This window comes from Orbicella faveolata, unplaced genomic scaffold (assembly GCF_042242905.1).
Source record: "Orbicella faveolata isolate gen_17 unplaced genomic scaffold, um_ofav_v1 contig_35, whole genome shotgun sequence".
Classification (NCBI taxonomy): Eukaryota; Metazoa; Cnidaria; class Anthozoa; order Scleractinia; family Merulinidae; genus Orbicella; species Orbicella faveolata.
In genome coordinates, this window is record NW_028301564.1 from 2,188,423 (window position 1) to 2,209,180 (window position 20,758).

The 20,758-nt window shown below is 40.5% G+C and overlaps 1 protein-coding gene across 2 annotated transcripts; it reads left to right on the forward strand.

Annotated features, from left to right (window-relative positions):
- On the forward strand, positions 1 to 19,616 carry LOC110048432 (uncharacterized). Of its 2 annotated transcripts, none has more exons than XM_089274359.1 (24): positions 1 to 108; positions 1,216 to 1,333; positions 1,695 to 1,879; positions 2,578 to 2,665; positions 3,146 to 3,253; positions 3,816 to 4,024; positions 4,503 to 4,787; positions 5,211 to 5,835; positions 6,354 to 9,315; positions 9,820 to 9,992; positions 10,728 to 11,025; positions 11,249 to 11,435; positions 11,894 to 12,000; positions 12,628 to 12,653; positions 12,774 to 12,895; positions 13,917 to 14,024; positions 14,244 to 14,287; positions 14,514 to 14,568; positions 14,689 to 14,748; positions 15,679 to 15,768; positions 16,137 to 16,253; positions 16,559 to 16,596; positions 16,681 to 16,729; positions 17,837 to 19,616. In XM_089274359.1, exons 1-24 carry the CDS (start codon positions 55 to 57, stop codon positions 17,984 to 17,986), a joined length of 6,258 nt encoding a protein of 2,085 aa, XP_089130485.1. In that variant the 5' UTR covers positions 1 to 54; the 3' UTR covers positions 17,987 to 19,616. The 2 variants fall into 2 exon arrangements, with proteins under 2 accessions (XP_089130485.1, XP_089130486.1); XM_089274360.1 differs by having other exon boundaries at positions 12,786 to 12,895.
- The last annotated feature ends 1,142 nt before the right edge of the window (positions 19,617 to 20,758 follow it).

Consider the following 20,758-nt stretch of genomic DNA (forward strand, 5'->3'; position numbering starts at 1 on the left):
CAGTCAAGGAGATAACGCTGAACATCGGAACGCGGGCACCAAACATGGTCCAACATGGCGGACCAAACAAAGACAAGGAGAGAAGAACACGACGGCGTTTGTGCAAAGGTTGGGATAACCCAGGTTCTTTTTGAGTGTAGAAAACATTGTTTATTTTTCCTTGCTTCCTAAAAACTGAAATTCACGGTTTTCCACTTCACTTGTGTGGGTTTATATTCTCTCTCCGAGTGGCATTAATTATCAGGTGACGTCAGCTGAGTTGAGGTGTCACATGCAATTGGCGAAGAAACCTTTGAAAGTTATAGATCATGTTGTTTTATTTTTTTTTTTTGAAGAGCATCTGGAATTTTATTACAAGTCTTCAGTTATAACTCTCCCTTTTTATGTCTTATTCTGGACACTTCTCCAGCTCAATCTTTAATTTGCATAACTTGACATTATATTTTTCCACATTGCCTGCTTGTAGTCAGCTGATTCCAACTACGTCTGTTTCAAGGACAGGCGTGATGCAACAGGCTTTTCTTATTAGGTGTCTCGCTGCTGTTTTTTGTCGTTTTATTCTCATAAATACACAGTTCCTGAACACAATCTGACCTGAAAATTTCCCCTGTAAGAGAAGCTCTGTGTTACATATCAACTTCTCCCCAGGCGGGGTTGAGGGGGTGAGGGGGGGGGGGGGGGGGGGGAGAATAACCTTAAGCTTACTAAAGGAGCACTAACTTAAATCGATTACTAAACATGCGGAAAACTGAGTTTAAAAATCTAAGCTGGATGGAGACTGCCTATTTCATATCCAGAGAATTCTTTCCTTGTCCCATTATTTTTTTTTGTGTGGTGAAATATATAATGTAGATAAACTCAATTTGAAAAACTATTATTCCTAAGCTGTACCTTGTCCTGGGCTCTAGTTTCTTGCCATTTTTGACCAGGTCACTCAATATTTACAAATCAGTTTTTTTTTTTTGACAGAATACTCATGTGAGAAAAAATTTGATATCAAATCTTCTTCTAAAATATTAGGTGCTTTGTGAATTAGCTGAATTTTTTGGCATATATTTTTGAGAGGCGATTAAGAGGTCTCAGGAAATAGTTATAAACGTCAGTGAAAAAGAGGCGATGGGACAGACCAAAATGCCTAGAGCTAGCATTTTTCTGCTCTTATTATTTGGACATCAGACTGATGATCTAAATATGAATTTTTTTTTCTCTACTCAGGCCCAGGAACTTCTTGCACGGTACTCCAGTACTGTGTTTGCATTCGACACCTCTGGAGACACAAGATATATTAGATGTGACTTTCCGCAGTGCAAGCAACATGCTGAGGCCTTGCAAGGTATTGTCTTACGTTTGACCTGTCTTCATATTGTACACAGGAGCTCATGAGTGCTCAATACATCCAAACAGGTTTGGGGAGATGAAAGGGAGATGCTAGGGATGCTGCATTATAAATATAAATTAAAGTTTCTTTAAAAACACAGTGACACTTTTAGATTTTCGGAACATTTCTCGATGTTTCAAGCACCATCATCAGCCATTATAAACATTAAAGATAGATTTACAAAATGATTGGACAGATGGTACATATAACTTTTCCGAAAAAAATGAAGTTTCATTATATAGGAGTAACATACACTGATCATTTTGTAAATCTTATCTAATAGTATGTAAAATAACTTTCCATTGATTTTTTTCAGGGAAACGTTGCTGGCTTCTTAATACCGTGAAGAATGTAAAAGTTCTTGAGAGACATGTTGGTAAAGAAGTCCATGATTATGTGAAAGAAAAAGATTCTGGAAGGGACGATCAAGTGGTCAGCCCTCATTATGTTGAAAGTCAAGGTCTTCTTGAAAAGCAACTGCTGCCAGAAGGAACTAGAAAGGTATCACATTTATTTTTTTACAGTGTATCCATTCAATAATTAGCCTTTACCTACATTGGTGGGAGGCACAGTGGCCTCATGGTTAGTAGGTTCGACTCCAGATCAAGCTGTCCTGGTTAGAGTCCTGGCCAGGGACATTGTATTGTGTTCTTGAACAAGACACTTTACTGTCACAGTGCCTCTCTCCCCCCAGGTGTATAAATGGGTACTGGCGAATTTAATTCTGGGGTAACCCTGCGATAGACCAACATCCCTTCCAAGGGGTAGTAGAAGTCAGGGCTGTCAATAAGGGCCGTAACCCGTAACACCTGTTACAGCTGAGTTTGTTTAATGGGCCCTTGATGTTACGGGTGAACTGACCTATTGTTTATACCATTCCCTCATAAAGTAACGAGTTTGCTACGAGTGTGAAGATCAAGGCTACAGGTGAATTAAAACTTAATGACAGCTCTGGAAGTACTCCTAGTCATTTCATGCTGCAGGAACCAGGATAAGCTCTGGCCTGATTGGCCACTTGGCTCGTATACAGACTTTACCTAACCTACATTATTTGTAAATCAGGAACTGAAATTCATCAAATAACATTTCAATGTTAACAACCCTTTGAAAATGTTGCTTTATTCCTGGTTGAGGGTTTCGAATTTGTTATTCCTGGGTTTTGAATTGTTATTCCTAAATTGTTTATGTTGTGGTTCCAGGTTCTTGCAGTATTCAACCTCAAAGACCCACAATCTCAGTTTGGTGACTGGATGTCCTTGTTTTTCAAAGCTGCCTTTATGGCTGAAGGTATTAAGATGGTGATTTTAAAAGCAGATTTTTATATGTTACCCTCAGGATAAATTTACCCTGCATGACATGCCAAATATCCTGAAAGATAAGAGCCTGGAATAAGACTAGTATCCTTTAAGGATCTTCAGAAGGTCATAGAAAAGCCCCGATACAATGAGCATGTTACAGAGATCTTGACAAAGATCCTTCAATATCTGCAAGGTTAAGATGAGGATTTCACTAGGATTTTTGAGTAAATTGTTTGCATGAGCTGTTTTGCAAGATCCTTTCTGAAGATTTTTGAGGATCTTTGCAGGATTGTTGCAGGATCCAATGAGAACCTTGATGATCTTTGAAGATAACAAAAGAATTAAATAAACAACACATGCTCACAAATAACCCATGCTTTTACTGGCCAAGAATCATTAGCTCAAACTTAATCTGAAATTAAAACATTCTTGACAATCATAAATTCTATTTTTTTTCTGAAATATGCAGGGACGCAACAAAGTGACTGCATAGTCATCACTCAAAACTTTGTAAGTCGTCGGGAACTGATGGAATGCATTGCAAAGTTGAAGTTTCTAAACAGTCACAGGCCGACAGGTATATATTTTGATAAGTTCTTAGCATGTTATCTTAGCAGTTCAAATGCCAGTAAGAAACTCAGTTCCTCATGCTATCTGAAACAGAAAATAAAATGTAATGGGGATGATGAATTGACGATGACATTGCAGGGTTTGTACAGGTCATTGAAACCCTGGAAAGTCATGGAATTCACGAATTTCATTTTCCAGGCCTGGAAAGTCATGGAATTTAATTGTTGGACATGGAAAGTCAAATAACAGTTTACATTCATTACTGACTACATGTCAAAACAAGACAATTAGCCTCCCATGCAGACGCTTTTAGGGTAATTTGAACGACATGCATTTTGGTGAACCTCAGAGATTACAAAAAAATTGCAAATTTGACCCTAAAACAAGGATAGTTTTAAAAATTTTCGAAAGTGGCAGCTAAACTTCAGGTCATGGAAAAATGGAAAAGGTCATGGAAAGTCATGGAATTTGAAGAGCTCAAAAGAGTACGAACCTTGTATAAGATGTTGTATCTGCTGCAATAATCATTCAATAATAATTGGTAATTAATGTCTGTTCATTTACGACAGTTGAAGTCGTCATCGTGTTGAGCTGTCACTCAAGCTGTCAGGGTCAAGTTTTCTCATGCACTCCATTTGCCATTGGGAAGCAGTCTGGATTTGAAGAGTTTTGTTCACTACATGACTTTGTGATGGCCTGTCAGAGTGTGCTGAAGGATGTGCTAATGGCTACCCACATCTCATCATGTTTCACTTTGAAACTAGACTGTTCTCATGCAGTAAGTTTTTCTTGTTATTACAGGTAATGTATGAATACAAGTGTAATCAAGAATTCAAGTGATAAATTTTGAAAATCCTCTCAAATTTGCACAAGCCTTTAGGTGAGTGCAAATTGAAAAGTAATGATAAACTGGCCTAGTCTCAGCCATTCACAATGAAGAAATTTTCTGAGTTTTATAATAATGCTCCAAAGGGAGAAATATAAAGAATGTTACATATAGAAATAGCATCAACTCGAAAAAAAATCTGAGTTCCAGATGAGATCTGAACCTATGAACGTTTCTGAGTTGATGCTATTTCTACATTTAACATAAAATAATGTGTAGAATAATTATTATAAAGTAGAAAAAATTGACTACAAGATGTCTGGAACACATTTTTGTTTTTGTAGCCTACATCTTTGTCGTGACTTTGTGTGTAATGATCATGTAGAAGCAAAGAAAAATGTGTCCAAAACAAAGCTTTTCTTTTGATCAGGACTGGCCAGTTGACGCTGACTGGTTGAAGACAAGACTGCACTCTGTTCTATGTGGCAGTACAAAAGAAGTTTATGAGACTGGTTCCCAGGTTGCTGATCTGCATTTGATGCTCTCGACCATGATCCCCAGCATAACTACTGGCACATGTGGTACAAGATTGAGGGATGCAGTGAACAGAGCATGCTCTGAAGGGTTCCCAGACCTGGCTAGGGAGATGGGTTTGGGATTCCTGGGCAGTGATAATGTGGATGAAAGGCTTTCAACAGAAGGCAAAGAGGATGAGGTACATAACAAACAGTGTAAATGGGTGTTAAGGCAACTTTGATTTAAGTTCACAGCACTCAAAAGGGATTTGTTAATTGTGTATAATTCGGCAATGAAAATGAAAGATCAATTTAAGACTTTTACAGTGATGACACTCAAACTGTAACCACTTGACATTTTTTTTTACATTTTTTTGGTGACCATAGAATGAGAGCTCTTCATATTAACAAGAGTATTAAGCGTTGTTACTCTGTAAAATCGCTGATCTTGTACATTATATGAAGAGCCTTCGTTCTGAAACAAAACAAAATGTGCAAAAAATGTCGAGTGTTCACAGTTCAATTGTCCTTATCGTGGAGCGTTTCACCGTAGTAGTCTCTGTGCAGTGACACAGCCAGGTTATTTACGTGCTGACTTCTGGGTTTTATTTTACTTTGTTCAGGTCACTCCACCTGGCTTGGTCATGTCGTCAATGCGGGTTGTTTTTCTTGTGGAAGATGAATTTCCTGGTACGCCATCTCAAGAGCCTGACAATTCCAAGCATTCTGGTTCGTACGTTGCCCTCGCTGACGCTTTGGTGGCGAATCTTCAAATGCGCAAGGCCTCAGATGTGAAATTTGAGTTCATGATTCTACGGATAAAGCATGGTGAAACCAGTCTGGTCCAAGAGTCCATGAGGAACCATCTAGACCTATTGCTTTGCGATACGTACAAAGTTCTGTTCATAGCACTAGGACCGATGTTTTCCAGACCTAACTTGGAGCTTATCAAGCTCATAAAGGAATGGAACGATCAAAGAACTGGTGATATCTGTTATGGAATACACTTCCAGCATGTGACAGCGATGCAGGCCTATGCCATTAAGAACAGGCTCAAAGAGATACAGGGTTCTGAAGTTCCCGGAAGTAACGTGGAAAAGATAACTCGAAGCAGTCATCTTGCAGTGACTGGACTGACTGAAAATGACAACAGGAACTGTGGTGCCTCATTTCCTGTGTTGCTTTACATGATCCATCTCGCTGTTGGTGAGAACGGCAACAGATTAGCTGGAAAAGGAATTCCTTCAGGTAAATGACCAACCATCTCGCATTTGGATTCTTGTAATGGAGGTTCAATACGCCATCCATTTTACATGATTTGATATTTTACAGATGTGTCCGATCCTCTTATTTAAAATGTCTTGGAATGTTTTTCGTTAAATTGGTTGTGAATGATCACCTTTTTAAAGGAGCTCAGTCACGGTTTGAGCATCTTGAAAAATTTAGCCTTTCTTAAGTTCGTCGTTTGTAATCCGTGTTAATCTTCGCCATCCTTAACCATCCTTGTTCCTTTATGGTTTATTATTATCTCTTTAGAGTTTTTCTATCTTAGTAAATGATTATTTAAAAGTGTCTTTCAGTTTAAAGGAATTTCTATATGCGGCCAAAATAACTTAAAATATCATGACTGAGGTTCTTGAAGTGAGTGTATTGCATGTATCTATTGATTAGTATCCTTGTACTCGTGTTATCGTGCAACAAATGCAGACTTAAATCAAGCGGAACACTCACTCTTTCCTTCTAAGTTAATCGTGTTTTCTTTTCAGCTGTGTACAGCAAAAAACCAGTCGGTCACGGCATGTCCTCGTGGACATTGGAAGAAGTGTACATGGAGACTTGCCACGTGCTGTCGGGTTTGAGTAGAAAGTGTGGACTTCATTTGCTGTCTTCGGCATCAAACCCTGTACAGACCACTTCAACAACCAGCACATATCCAAGAGGAGTTCTTGCAAGTTCAGATGAACCAAGTGCATTAGAATCAGCTCGGAAGGAAGGAAGCGACGCTCTCCTGTCCGCTTGTGGCCCGCCTCAGGAGCCAGCAGATCCATCCTATCACTTAACATTTCCAATAAAGGAATGCGAAGTTATGAGTGGTGGAAATTCACTTGAATTATTCCGAAGGGATGATGAAAACATTGACGCATTTAATTACAAACTCGTTACAGAAAATGAGGAGCCTTTCAGTGTCATGTGCCGAGACAAGCAATCTTCAAGCAGCACTGCAGATATCACGAATACAAGCTTTTCAGAGGGAGATAGAAACAATCAAGTGTCTGGTTCTGATTGTAGACGGTTGACAGACAATGAGGTGTCAGGTGGTGCAATATGTCAGGAGATGTCACTTTCAACTATCAATACAGTTATGGCTGTTACAAGCTCTTCTGTGGAGACTGGGAACAACGATGCATCAATGTTGGATGTCACATCTGTTAGCCCATCGTCAGCTATCAGTCCATTTGGGAAAGTTTCAATCACACCTCGGGAGGAAGGAGGTAGAATGAAAGTGACTGATAATGAAGATGAGGTTGATGAAGGGCTAGATCGTGTAATGAGTTATGAGAAGTCATCTATAATCTTCGGTCCGCCATCAGCTACCAGCCCACTGCAGAATCATGTTAGTTTGCAGGAGCGTGACGAAAGCACTACAAAACTGGTTGAAGATGGAAATGTTCTCAGTAGGCTGCCTGGTCATCAGATAACCTTCCAAGAGAGGCTATCTTCAACCATCAACTCATATTCATCTGTCAGTTCAGTGAGGAAAGACGCAGGCTTGCTGGAGCTAGATGAATGCACTGAAAACCTGGTCAGTGATGAAAATGGGATTGGCGTCCTGGCTGGTCATATGCTCTTCCAAGAGAAGCCATCTTCAACCATCAACCCATGTTTAGCCGACGGCTCCGTGAGACGTGATGCAGGCTTGCCGGAGATAGAAGAATGCACTACAAACCTTGTCCATGACGAAAATGGGATCAGTGTCCTCCGTAGTCATGTATCTTTCCAGGAGAATCCTTCTTCAATGATGGACCCAATTCAGGAAGAGGCAAACCTGCTACCAAACGAAGCCGACAGACTAGCAGATGAGGTAGATAGGCTTAGCGAGGAGCCAAATTGCCTAACTTCTCAGGACAAGCCTTCTGCCATAAGTCCAGTTGGGGATGTTGCAATTCCGCCAAAAGTGCAAAGAAGGGCAATAAGTCTTGTTGATGATGAAGATCGACTGGGTGAGCAGGAAAATGATGTCTTGTGTGACGAGAAGCCATGTTCATCTATCTCAACAGGTGCAGTCTTGTCAGCGGAACAAGGAAGTTCAACAAACCTGGTCACTGAAGCGGATGGGTTTGAGAAGTCTGGTCATGAAATGTATCACGAGAACCCATCCTTAACTACCAGCGCCATTTTAACAGGTGCAAGCACATCAATGGTGGAAGGAAATGTGATGCAGCTAGCTCATGATGAAGATAAGCCTGTTGAGGATCAACAATTTTCGACTTATGGCACAGTTACAACAGATGCACCCTCACCCCAAAAAAGGATCAAGACGAAGATCAGTAAAAAGACAACAGCGACTAAATCCGATGTTAAAGTGGACTCGCCTCTTCAAACTTGGCTCCAGAACTTCACAACGTTCTGTAAAAAACAAAATGCGGTCGAACAGAAACAGACGGAGACAAACGAAAGTAGCTTTGAAGACTCGAATTCCGAAGGTGCTCCTGGTAACTACAGGGGAAAGAAAGGTCGTAAGAAAAAGGTTCGAAAAGAATCTATGCCGGGAAACTTAGAAAGTTGTAATACATCAACTGAGATCCAGATTGCCATGGAAACTGATTGTGTTCCATCAGCAACTGTGTACCCAAGCATGTCAGAATTAATTTACGAAGACTCAACCGGTGGTCACATGGGCAGTTCTGACAAAGAAGAAATTGTATTGGCATCTGATTCGTTGAATAGTACAGAATCTGTTCTAAATGGGTTGAATGTGTTTGAAGTTATGGATGGTAAGAAACAGGGAATTGATAATGTAAAAGACGATCAATCTGTGAGTAAAAATGCACTTAGCACTTGGGAAAACAGTGACATGGAGATTGATTCTGAAGACGCTTATGCCGAAAAGAGGTCTTTGTTGATCGATAATTCTGGTGATGTAGAGCAACCTTCAGTGAAGAAGCTTAGGAACGAATCTGATTCTGAATGCAAGGAGAGAATTGAAAGACCTCTTGACATAAACTGGGACAAAAGCGACGACTTGCCATTAATGGCTAATGTTGATGAAGTTCTTGTCCATCATTACATCTTAGACTTGTCCGTCAAATTTAACAAAAAAATTATGAAGGGAAATATAGTGTTATTTCTTGAACCTCGTAACGAGGAAGTGACCAAGAAGCAATTTCAAATGACTTTAGATAGTTCACTGGTGGATATTGAGTCAGTCAGTGAAGTGGCCCTGCCAGAAGACTATAAAGTGACATTTTGTGGCCACAAACAAAACACCCCTTTGACACAAGACACATCTTCATCCGGGGTACACAACGGTTTCCTTGGTAACATCCTCGGTGATAAGTCCCATACTCCTTTGCCGTTTAAGGGTCTGTCGTATTCTGTGTACGGGTGGTGTGTGCAAATTTGGAAACCTGATGCAACCGGCAAGGCTTGGCCCAGGTGTGTGTGGATTAAGTACCAGACGAGCCCAAAAGGCACTTCCCTGACATGGGCTACTGACCAAGATGGCAAGTAAGTAAGAAAATCATTCAAAATCAGTGTATCTAGCCTAACCCAGCGCTATTCACCTTATGAGTTTGTCTTTGTGCGCAGTTGGTATCCTAGGATTCACCGTCACTGGTCGCAGTTTTATTCGAGTACAATAGCAAATGGTGAGGGATCCCACGCCAATACATCTCCCTCCTTCAGAGACTTTTCCTGAGCGTGGAGCGCGATCGGCAAAAGGGAGCCGAGCTTGGAGCGCGATCAGGATGAACTAGAAACGAGCGCAGAACGTGAGCGGGGAGTGATGGGAAGGAGACTTCTTCTCTCCCTTCCATCTTCCCCAGTTCATTTTCTGTGGCGCGGACGACTGGGGACGAGGTTACTAGATGTTGATACATCTTGAGAATTAAGTGACATGTGATTGATTGATTGATTGATTGATTGATTGATTGCTTGCTTGCTTGATTGATTGATTGATTGATTGATTGATTAGTTAATCAATTGATTGATTATTTCTCTTCTCTGTACCAGACCCTCTGTATTCTCGCCCGGTGCTTACATCAACAATCGATCTCTGATGCCCTGTCAGGAGCCTCCTGTTGCCATGTCAACCTGGCAGGCGTCTATTCACGTGCCTGAGGGCTGTGTTGTACTCATGAGTGGGAACGAATTTGTCGGCAAAACGACCGGAAGTGACGATCAAGGTAAGCTCTAATGTTTGCTTGGTAATTATCACCTGGTCGCGGAATCTAGACGATACTGGCTGCACTTTTCCTTTGAAAGAAGGTACACAGACAGGACTAGTTATTATGGGATTGCTGAACCAGGAAGTGGGCTGGATTCCGGACTGAGTGTTCCGAGTTGGAGCCCTGGCTGTGGACATTGTGTTGTGTTCTTGGGCAAGACACTTTACTTTCACAGTGCCTCTCTCAACCCAGGTGTATAAATGGGTACCGGTGAATTGTTGTGGCAACCTGACAGAATGCTGGGGCGTTACTTACGATGGACAAGCATCCCATCCAAAGGAGGGGGAGTGAAGCAATACTCCTAGCTACTTCAAGCCAAGAATTCGAAGTTAAGCCATTGGGCTTAAAAGGAAGTAAAAATTAACGATAAAAGCGAACGATAAACGCGACACGTTTCGAATGACACCATTTTCAAGTTAATATTCAAAAAGATAAGAAATAAACTGTCAGAAAGAGATTAACATAATAAATAATTAAGTAATATGCAATGTTACGTAAATAGTTTTGCCAGGATTGAGTCTGATTGGTCATTGAGAGATGATGACAAGTCTCTAATTGGTAACTTTTCATGTACTAAACAATCAAACTTATTGTGGCATGGCTTAAAAGGCTTTACTTTGTATAGCAACTGGAGTGGTGTGGGTTCAGAAGACTTTAAATATAGTAGCCAGCACGTTATTTTTTCTCTTTCAGTGACCTACCATTATGAGATGGACTGTCCACTGCCTTGTTCCACTCTGGCCGTGGCAGTAGGTTGGTGGCAATGCCGACAGTCCAGGAACGCTGAAACCAAAAATGGCAGCAGCCCTGACCTGCCTGTCACGTGTCGTTTGTTCGCCCCGCCCAGTTTGATTGATGCGGCGGCGAACGAGTTGCTAGGATACGCACCAAAGTTTTTGGAGGCGTCGTGTGAGGTGTTGGGCCCTTATCCCTTTAGACGCTTGGATATGTTGGTTTTGCCCAAGTGCTTCGCTTGTATGGGACTCAAAAGGTTGGTCTACAGATTGAAAAATTAATTCTCCATTTCGATAACTGTGCATTTGTTTGAATGGTGGTTATGAGAATTTGGTAGTAAATTCGTAAAGATCGCGTACTTCACGTTCGCGTTTTGTGGATTAACGAGCTTAGAATGTCAGTTATCTTTCTGTGCTGGCGTTAGCCGTTGCTCTGGTGTTGAACGTTTTGTTTCTGCTTTTGTTTTGGTGGAAATTTAGTCCCAACCTGGTGTTTCTGTCCCAGTCCCTTCTCTCCGGTGACGCCAGTATGCGGGTGCGCCTGGCACATGAGATCTCACACGCTTGGTTCGGTTTGCTGGTTGGCGCGAAGGACTGGAGCGAAGAATGGCTGTCTGAAGGCTTTGCGACATTCATAGAGGAGAAGATTCAATCCAAGGCTGAGCGGGTTTGTGGACATTTTACTTTTGTTACAAATGAATAGAGAATAATAACTCGTGTGTTTTTGGAAGGAATGAAGAACGCACATGGAAGAGGGACGTCAAAGAAAGTTAAAGTGCTCAAATGCAAAAAGAAAGGAACTCTGGCGAGAAATAAAATTGAACCAACAGAAATTGCGAATTGTCATTTTGCTACGCCCCAGAACTTGCATGTATATTTTGAGTTATTTTACCCACGTACAAAACCTTTCAATTGGACGAAACCTTCAAATAATAGTTTTCTAAGAAAGAAAAACACCAAAGAGATAACAATAATCTTTAAAGGACCAAGGATGGTTAAGGATGGAGAAGATTGACACGGATTACAAACGACGAACTTGAAAAACTTAGGCTAAACTTAATACGCTCCGAGCGCCCGGTGTACTTGTCTGATTTGACTGCTTGCTGATACTGTGTCTCTTTTCAGTGGTCCAAGGATAAAGACAGGTTTTTTCGGGAAATCAGGCAAATTCTCAGACACAGATGTTTGTTGTCTGAGATTAGAGAGTGCGATGACAATCTAAAATGCTTGAGGTAAGGAGAGATGCGTCATCAAAATACCTGTATGAACCTTTCGGTTCCGAGATTGGAATGCAAATTCTCGTTAATAATAATCGCACATTTCTTTAAATGTTCAGTGCTGAGAATTTGATGGAAAATCAACGCAAAATTGCCCAATTTACAAGCTTAGTTATTCTTCCAAATTGTTACGATTAAAGCGTACGGACATACCTGGCTGTAAAGAAAATATGTAGCTACCTAAAGAGGGGGGTAGGGGTTGTGCGTAGCGGGGGAGGGTGTGCGTAAACTTGTAAAAGGGTTTCTTTATCCTTATCTATGATTTAAATGATGATGTGGCTAGCAACGAAGTAAAATGGATCGCTCGAATGATTGATCGATCAATTGATTTATTAACTGGTTTTTAGGTTGCTGCAGTCACTGAAAGAAATCTTATGTGCGAATTCTGTTAAACGACACGATCAAGTTTAAGAGATCTTTGCAATCGTCAATTGACTCTAGCAGTTGTAAACAAAGCGCAGAGAAAATTGAACAGCTTAACGGGTTTCGTACCAGTGAGTCCTACGTTACCAGAACAATAATATGCTTAAGCACCAAGCTGCAAGCAAACATTGTAATATTTTTTTGTTCTTTTCAATACAGGCCCAAATCAGTTAAACCCGCATCAGGTCAGAATCTTTTTTTCCTTATTAAAACGTGTTTTTTGTGTGTGTTTGTGATTCGTTTCCTCGTATCAAAGTTATATTTGTACTCTACTGATCAAACTTTGTTTTCTTCATCTTGCGCAGCTCTTTCCACAGCTGAAGCGGTTAAGAGGAACTCTGGTCAAGCAGAAACCATGAAACCTCACACGGTGGTACAGTTTGGTCAAATCTGCTCTAGAAAATGGTCACAAATTCACTACCTCAAGGTTTGCCTCTTCTGAAAAATGTACAGTTTTACTCTTGGAAGCAAGTGTCAGCGCGGCCAAGTGGTCAGGGCGTCGGACTCGCAATCCAGTGGATTCCGGATTCGAGGTCCGCTCCGACCACTACCTGGATTTGTTTCTCGGTAGTCCCGAGTTCAAATCCTCGGCCACGCTTGTAAATAGCCAACTGGTTTACCTCCGGCCAATTGGGATACTTAACCATGTTATGTTCAATTTGAATTATTTGCTTCAGTTGTTTGCTCGGCCCCACTAGCCTTTGTGCTATACATACTGCCAAGAGTAGATAAAGGTTATTAGTTTGTAGTCTGTAGTCAGAATTCCTCGGTTCCCGTCGCCTTCTTTGTTTATTGCTTCCACAATCAGTTCAGGCGTTTAGAATAAAAATGGCGGGCGGCTTTAGGAGACTTTGATCATTCGTGTTTTCTATCCGTTGAGCGAATCGTTTCAAATGTCCTTCATTCAGAAAAACCGAAAATTTAGTTTGATCTCAAGGTTGGGCTCCTAGTTCCGTTTCATGAAAATTACATACGGGACCACACGGACTGATCTGGCGTTATTGCTTTGCCTCGTGAAACGTGCTGTGGTGACGAGTTTACTTCTTACGACGACTGTACGGCATAAATTGTTTCCTGTAAACCAAACCTACAACTTGCTTGTGAAGTTTTAGCCGGGTTTGATTTTTTTAATTTATTCTCGTTAAAAGACGTAAGCTTGTCAGATCGCGTGAAGTTAAGTTGCACCTTACAAATATGACAAATTCAGCAATGGGTTTTGTCTGAGGGAACTCGAAAATTTTATTTGAAGGGCAAGGCCAAGCCTCAATTTCTGCCGCTTTCTCGAGCCCAGTCTTCGTTTCTCTCCGAATAGGGAAGGATTGCCGAACAACGGCTGGTAAGAACCCAGCCAATGCAGTGAATGTCCAGTGTAGTCTCGGTTGCACTAGATCTTAGAAATAACCCCGCCAGAATATTTTCCTTAGCCTGGTATCTTTTTTTTTTTTCAGGGGTACTTTCTCCTTCACCGTTTGGCCAGCATGGTGGGTCTTGACGAATTTGATGAGTTTCTTTTTAACTATGTCCAGCATTTCAAAGGACAACTTGTTGCATCGGAGGTGAGTCGTTTCTGTCGATTTATACCGTTTGGATTCAAGTTAGCCCCTGAAGAGCTAATTAATTTTTTGAACCCGGGTGACTGTAAACGTGAACCTTGACACTGAACAAGTGTCAGTGTAATATTGCACAGTTTGCTATCTATCAATGATTTAATCATTACTGTAATCCGTCTGAAAGTTTCAAGTCTAACTTGTTGCTGGGTATCTTGTGTTTTCTAGGACTTCTTTGAATTCTTTATGGAAAGTTTCTCCAACGTGCCAAGGTAAGGGAAATTAGAACCTTCTGTCACGTGATATGCACATGTCACGTGATTTTCACATACCACGTGATATGCATTATCACGTGGTGGGCATATGCCACATCAAACTGAAACATTCGGTCAGGCTATACAGGGAGCCGGCGCTGAACAGAAGCTCGTTGGTTGTTTTGATTTCGAACCCTCCTTTCTTGCCGACAGCTGTTGTAATTCATCTTTTTTATTTCCACAGGGAAACAACAGACAATTTTTTTCGTGAATGGCTGGAAAGAGCTGGAATGCCAAAAGTAAGCGGGTAGTGTTTGATTTTACATCCTTTAAAGACGTTTGTTTGTTTGTTTGTTTGTTTGTTTCCGGTATATTCGATAACTATTAATTCATTCATACCTCTTTTTATTTGTGCCCAGTCCTTCCCGAAGAAGTTTGAAAGCCCCGACAATGAACTTGTCTCGCAAGTAGAAAACGAGGTAGGTGGTAACTGCTGACCAGCGATGCACGCTAATTCGTTAATCTGGTCAACTCCTACTTGTGAGAAGTAAGCATCATTTTGATTGAAACTTTTTTTTCTGTTAAAACGGTTTGTTGAAACGAATTCTGTGTCGATGCTTAATCTGGAATTATAAATCAAGGGGGTCGCCCAGAATTCAGCGACACATGCGGGACGCTGGCACTAAATTTGAAAGCTAATGAGAAAACGGAGCAGAGCCACAAACTGTAGAAAGAAAATAAAATATGTTTTCTTGCGTTTTGTTGGCGCTTGCTGTACAAGTGTGAACTAAAATTAACATTTCATTGAATGTTTTGGTGAAATTATAACGTGGTCAGGGTTTGCTGTAAATAGCATAAAAGCGCTTAATAACTTGAGCTGGCGAGCGTTGACAAGTAAAACCGGCGAAATACACGCATCTGTGGAGTTCCCCGGTGACAGTGTTTAGTATGTTCTTATGTGTTATATCTTCGCGCGAACAATACTGATACTTTGACATGCAACGAGTGCGGAGCGCGGGAAAACACGCGTCAGTCAAGTCATGGTTGGTGGCTGCTGATTGGCTGAAAAATCAGCATGTTTGCTCGGATTGGCTAGGGCATGTTACACGTGGTTTTTGAATCAATTATATATAGTTTTGTAAGCACCAAAAAAAGAAACAGTGCAAAGACGTGATTTGCACTTAAGCGCTCGGTCACTGAATAGACCATTTTGCTAATGCAAATATTTGCTAGTTGCATTCCCTTGTGGAAACAAGAAGTGATCACTCGGCCAAAAATGGCTTCATTAATTCATTAAATAGATCAAATTTTGCCCCCACAAGGGACTGGAGCAAAATGGTGTATTACTGTTTTCATATTTGAGTCATTTAAGTAGGTTTGTATGTAAATAAGCGTTCAAATTGTTACAGTTTCAAACGTGGAAGAAACAGGACTCTGTTAACAAACGGAACAAGACACTCAAAGTTAGAAAGAGGAAGAAACCTCCAAACAGTACATTGGTGAGTGGTTAAAAATTATTTTGCCTCAAACAGTCTTAAATTATTTTGTCCTTAATTCAAGAAGAAGAAAAAGAGAAAGTTTAATGGTTGCAAACAACTACTTGATACTTTAAGTGTTATAAGATCGTCGGCACTTTTCAGACTGACACGATTCGACCCGAAAAATGCCGATGACGTTATTCGGTAGCATTCCGTTGACACGCATGTCCAGTGCGGTTCTGTGCGCACTGAATTGATCAAACGCCTAGTTCTTAGGCCTCGATATTTCGCCGCGGTCAATCGGTCTTGGTTCGCGTTGTGTGTCGTGGAAAACTAAGTAAAATAATCTCTATAAATAAATTGCGGGGTTTTTTTTAATTAAATTATAGGATGTCGCTGAACAAGTTGTTTTGTTGCTGGAAAAGCTTTTGGAGCGAGAGACGATATCCCACAGCACATTGCGTCAATTAGAGAAGTGCTACAACTTATCAAATGGAAATGCAGAGGTTGGTATATTTTCCCCGCCTGTTTTGATATTTGATATATTTTGATATTTTGAGATTGATCTGTTTCTGTGTTTTGCCGTTTGTATCAACTGTTGTAAAGATTTCTAATTGAGAGAATCTATTTGTAACTTTGTAAAGATGCCCTGAAATAGCCGCAAATATAACGCCGCACATCCCGGTATAACGTGACATGACATGACTATATATTGCGTGATAAAGCTCCTTATATTGCGTGACATAGCGATTCTCACAAACGAAACACATTGCCTACTAGAAGGTTACTGAAGGTGAATTTTATTTTGCAGATTCGACATCGCTGGTGTGAACTGGTTGTAAAACACAAGTAAGTACCATTCCATCACTTAATACTCCTGTGTTGTTTCACGGAGAGATTGAAAATGTAACGTTTTCTTTGCTTCCAATATAGTTACACTCCAGCGCTCCAAGAAGTCCACAGATTTTTGGTGGAGGATCAGGTATGAATTCTCCTTACTTGTTGCTTTACATTTCTTTCCACTATAGTTCAGAGAATTTGGTGACGTGTTAAATTACTGATTTTCTTCACTCTTGTACGTTTGTTCTCTTAACAGTTAATAGCAAAATAAGACGTTGATTGCTCCAAGCTAATGCGTTTTCTACTTATGATTTCTTTGCCTTTTCCAGGCGTTTATTTCGTTGGGGCGCAGCGCAAAAAACGGCGAGCGGAAACATTAAATTATTTTTCCCCGCCGTTTCTCGCGCTACGCCCCAACTGACTAAACGTCTGGAAGAGGCTAATGATTTCTAGATACCATACGTGTTCATAAGATGAAAAAAAAAAAAAGTAAATCAATAAATGAAAATTAACAAAGCCGGCACATAACAGTCTTGACGAACCTGCGGCCTGTGGCCGATTAGAAACGTTAGTTTTGTGAAGGGAAGAATACCTAAGAACTGCGAGGAAAACCCTGGCAGCAAGAACGAGAGCAACCAACAACAACAAACTTTATTTGCTCTCATTCTTATCGAAGCGTACTTTATATTTCTTGATAAAAATACGGTAAATGTTTTCTATTTGTTGAATAGAGTTCTGGCTGCCTGGAATAATCATAGGATTAGTGGAACCAGGCAGGGAAAAACAAACTCGACCCTCATACGACGCCGGGTGACAACCGCCCTCACCTTTGCGCGATTCCTAAACCTTCCCCCCGGCGGGGGGGGGGACCTCCCGTATGAAAAGTCGGAGATGCTCGTTAATCACAGATTAATCACTTAGGATGTTCAGGAAGGAATGCCACATTTTGTAACCGTCAAAGTATCTTTCAGGGTGTACTCGAAGGACTAACAATAAAAACCCTGTCATTAAAGGTTAAAGTGGTACATGTTCCGGGTGAAATAAGGCTCGATTGTGATATTGGTCTTCTTGAGGGATTCAATTCAAATTTTACGACGAGCATCCCCGACCTTTTCATGTGGAAGTTCCTCCCCCCCTCCCCCGGGATCCTTGCCTCCCCGGTGCAACCTTTGATATAGGGAACAAGAGTTAGTTCACACGTAAGGTTTTCTTTGTAATTTATTCTTGTTCCTTTTACCCATGTTTGCAGGGAATGGGAATTTACCTGTTTGGTGAACTGATCATTTCTCAGCAGCCCAAGCAACGCGCTTTGGTTGACGAGGTATTGAGAGAAATTGGACCGGAGATGGATAGATGCACTTACCGAACGGTTAAGGACATGTTGGAGGGCAATGACTAGAGGATCCTGCCATCACACACCAAACTAAGCTCTTTAATGGTAGTCTCCTTCGAAATCGGCTATTTTGGTGTCACGCAATGCATTATGAACGAGCTTTGCGTAACGGACTAATTAACAATTAGACCCGTAGCCCGCAAGGGCTGCAGGTCAATAGCCCATGAGGCGAAGCCGAATGGGCTATTGACCCGTGGCCCTTGAGGGCGAAGGGTCTAATTGTTTTAGTATCATCCAGCTAGTCGGACAGAAAAGGTAGTAATAAAGTTAGCAAAAGCAAGTTGGAGAAATATTTATTTGGGAATAAAACGAAAGAAAGCGTCACGCTCGATGGCGCCAATTTCGCTACTCGATGACTATTACTAATAGTCCCCTAGTAGCGTAACCAATCAAAATGCAGGATTTGCATTAGTCCACTAGTTGGGTGATACTAATCATTTATTAGACACAGACTACAGTACGCACATACATAGGTCTTTCCACTCAGAGGAGAGACGCGTTGCGTGACGAAGCAAGTAACGCTTAAGGCATCCAGAGTGAGACTTTCAGACGCATGTTCATCAGATGGACAAAGTGCAGGACTGAAGAATGAATGAATGAATTAATAATTAATAGACAGAATGATTTTAGATAAATAGATAGACAATTCAGTATTATAGATAACGCGCTGTATGACGCGCTTGGTACAATGACTTTTATGTCGCACAATCACATTCGACAGAGAAATCCAAATCCAGTTGCTGGTGCAGTTATTCAAAAATATTTCCGTAGCGTGTGAGCCGGAGGCCCTGTCCGCATGTTGTCGGAGGAATTTAATAAACGGTGTTTTCAATCTGAAAACGCTTCAGATGTTTTCTGTCCACACCACACTGGAGAAATTTTGTCATTTCGAACTTGTGTTCGAGGAAAACTCGGCGGGGAAATCACACGATTAACATGAAGTCATCATTTTCGAAATGTTTTCGGTCCACACAAAAACGCAAAGCCGGTTTCAAGAGCGTTTTCGAAAAGCTCCGTTTTCGTGACGGATTAGTGTGGGCGGTAAGCCTAACCGTAGAAATAAAACTGCGTTTTCAAATTTCTCGGGTAGGGTGTGGATGGGGCCTGAAATTCATGGGGTACTTCAAAAAATGCATCAATACTGTACGTCAGATTACAATATATTTACATTTGTACGTATCTCCTCGTTGTCAACAACCAACAAATGCTGGCACATCCAGGTACATGTGTAAATGGAATAGTGTTACACGATAACGGATAACAAAACTGTTAAATTTGTTGTCTGTATGTACATCTTGATCACCGTGTGAGAAATATTTATTCGGGCAGACGGGTGCACAAACAAATACTTATACATACAGTTGTTTCAACGTGATAGAAGGAAACAGTATAAGCGTGTGTATTCATGTTTTCTCCTTTGTTCTTGCTGAAACACTGTGATCCATAATCAAGCAGGGCCAAAGTATTAATTTTAATTTATAGAATTTTAAGAACTTAAGATTTCAACTAATTTATTACTAAATGGTAAGGACAGGAAATTGGAAAAAAAGAAAGGTAATAGGATTTTCCTGTAATTTTTGCTTTGTAAGTAATTCTACCCAGATTTCAATAAAAATGGCTGTTTTATCCAGTAGAATTTGAAGTGAGACATTTACTGTTCCCCGCTAAGTATTCAATGTAGTGTGATTAGTTTCACTCGCTCGGCCGCTTGTTTATATCATATTTTTAGTGTCCATAATTTAACAGCAAATCGCATTAAGGTGATTCTTCAGGGATAAAAGTTGTCGAATAATTTTTTTGAAACTTTCCTTGAATGTTCCCTACCAAACACTGTTTTGAAAAATTCAATGAAAAGGATAAGTCGCCATGTACGATTAAGAGAGATGACGGGCCAATCGTACCCCATTTATGCCTTACTATGCGCTTTATTTCATCATTGCGGTAGCTGGAAGAAAAGGTTATTAAAGCTACTAAAAAAATCGTCGAGAAAAAATTCTTGGTAGGTAGAAAGTCTCGGGCACTTGGAACAATGTAATATATAATTTATGGGAAAATCACGCAATTCTAAGCGACATTGACTCAAAAAGTTCCTCGAATCGTTGTTTTCGGGGGTCATAATTTGCATCTTCGCACTCTTTTAGCTATATCCTTATTCCTTCCGAAAAATTTCTTTTCAGAGTTCTTTTCAAAGAGGATAATATTTACGCCCCAAAATTATGTAATAAAAAACCCACCTTTTGAATAATCAAACTTGATTTTGCTGCTGCTATGTCTTACTTTGCTGTTTGATTTTGTTGCTATATAAGTGTGAATGTAGTGAATTTATGTTGTAATGTAGTATATGTAGGTCTAGCTTAGCTGAATTAATTATTTTATGCTGCCATTTATTTGACCATGGCGGTGTCCAATCAGAAAGCTCTCGCTATTTTGGCCACTGCTTACATATGAATTTTATTTCCTTACGGCTTCATGTTTCTTAATTTCCATTATTTTCGTTACTATACCGTATAAAATGTATATAAATGACCTTTTTGTGTAAATAAAGAATTGAATTGAAAAAAAAAGAAAACATCATTTGGAGAATCCGGGTATCGATCCCGGTACTTCCCGCATGCAAAGCGGGCGCTCTACCATTTGAGCTAATCCCCCAACTACGTTATCCCGAATATCATACAGTTAAGTTATAAACCATTAATTATATTGCTTCACTCCAGCAATGATTTATTTTAATTTTTTATCAAATTAACTGAAAGTTTCTTAAGCTATAAGCCCACTGAG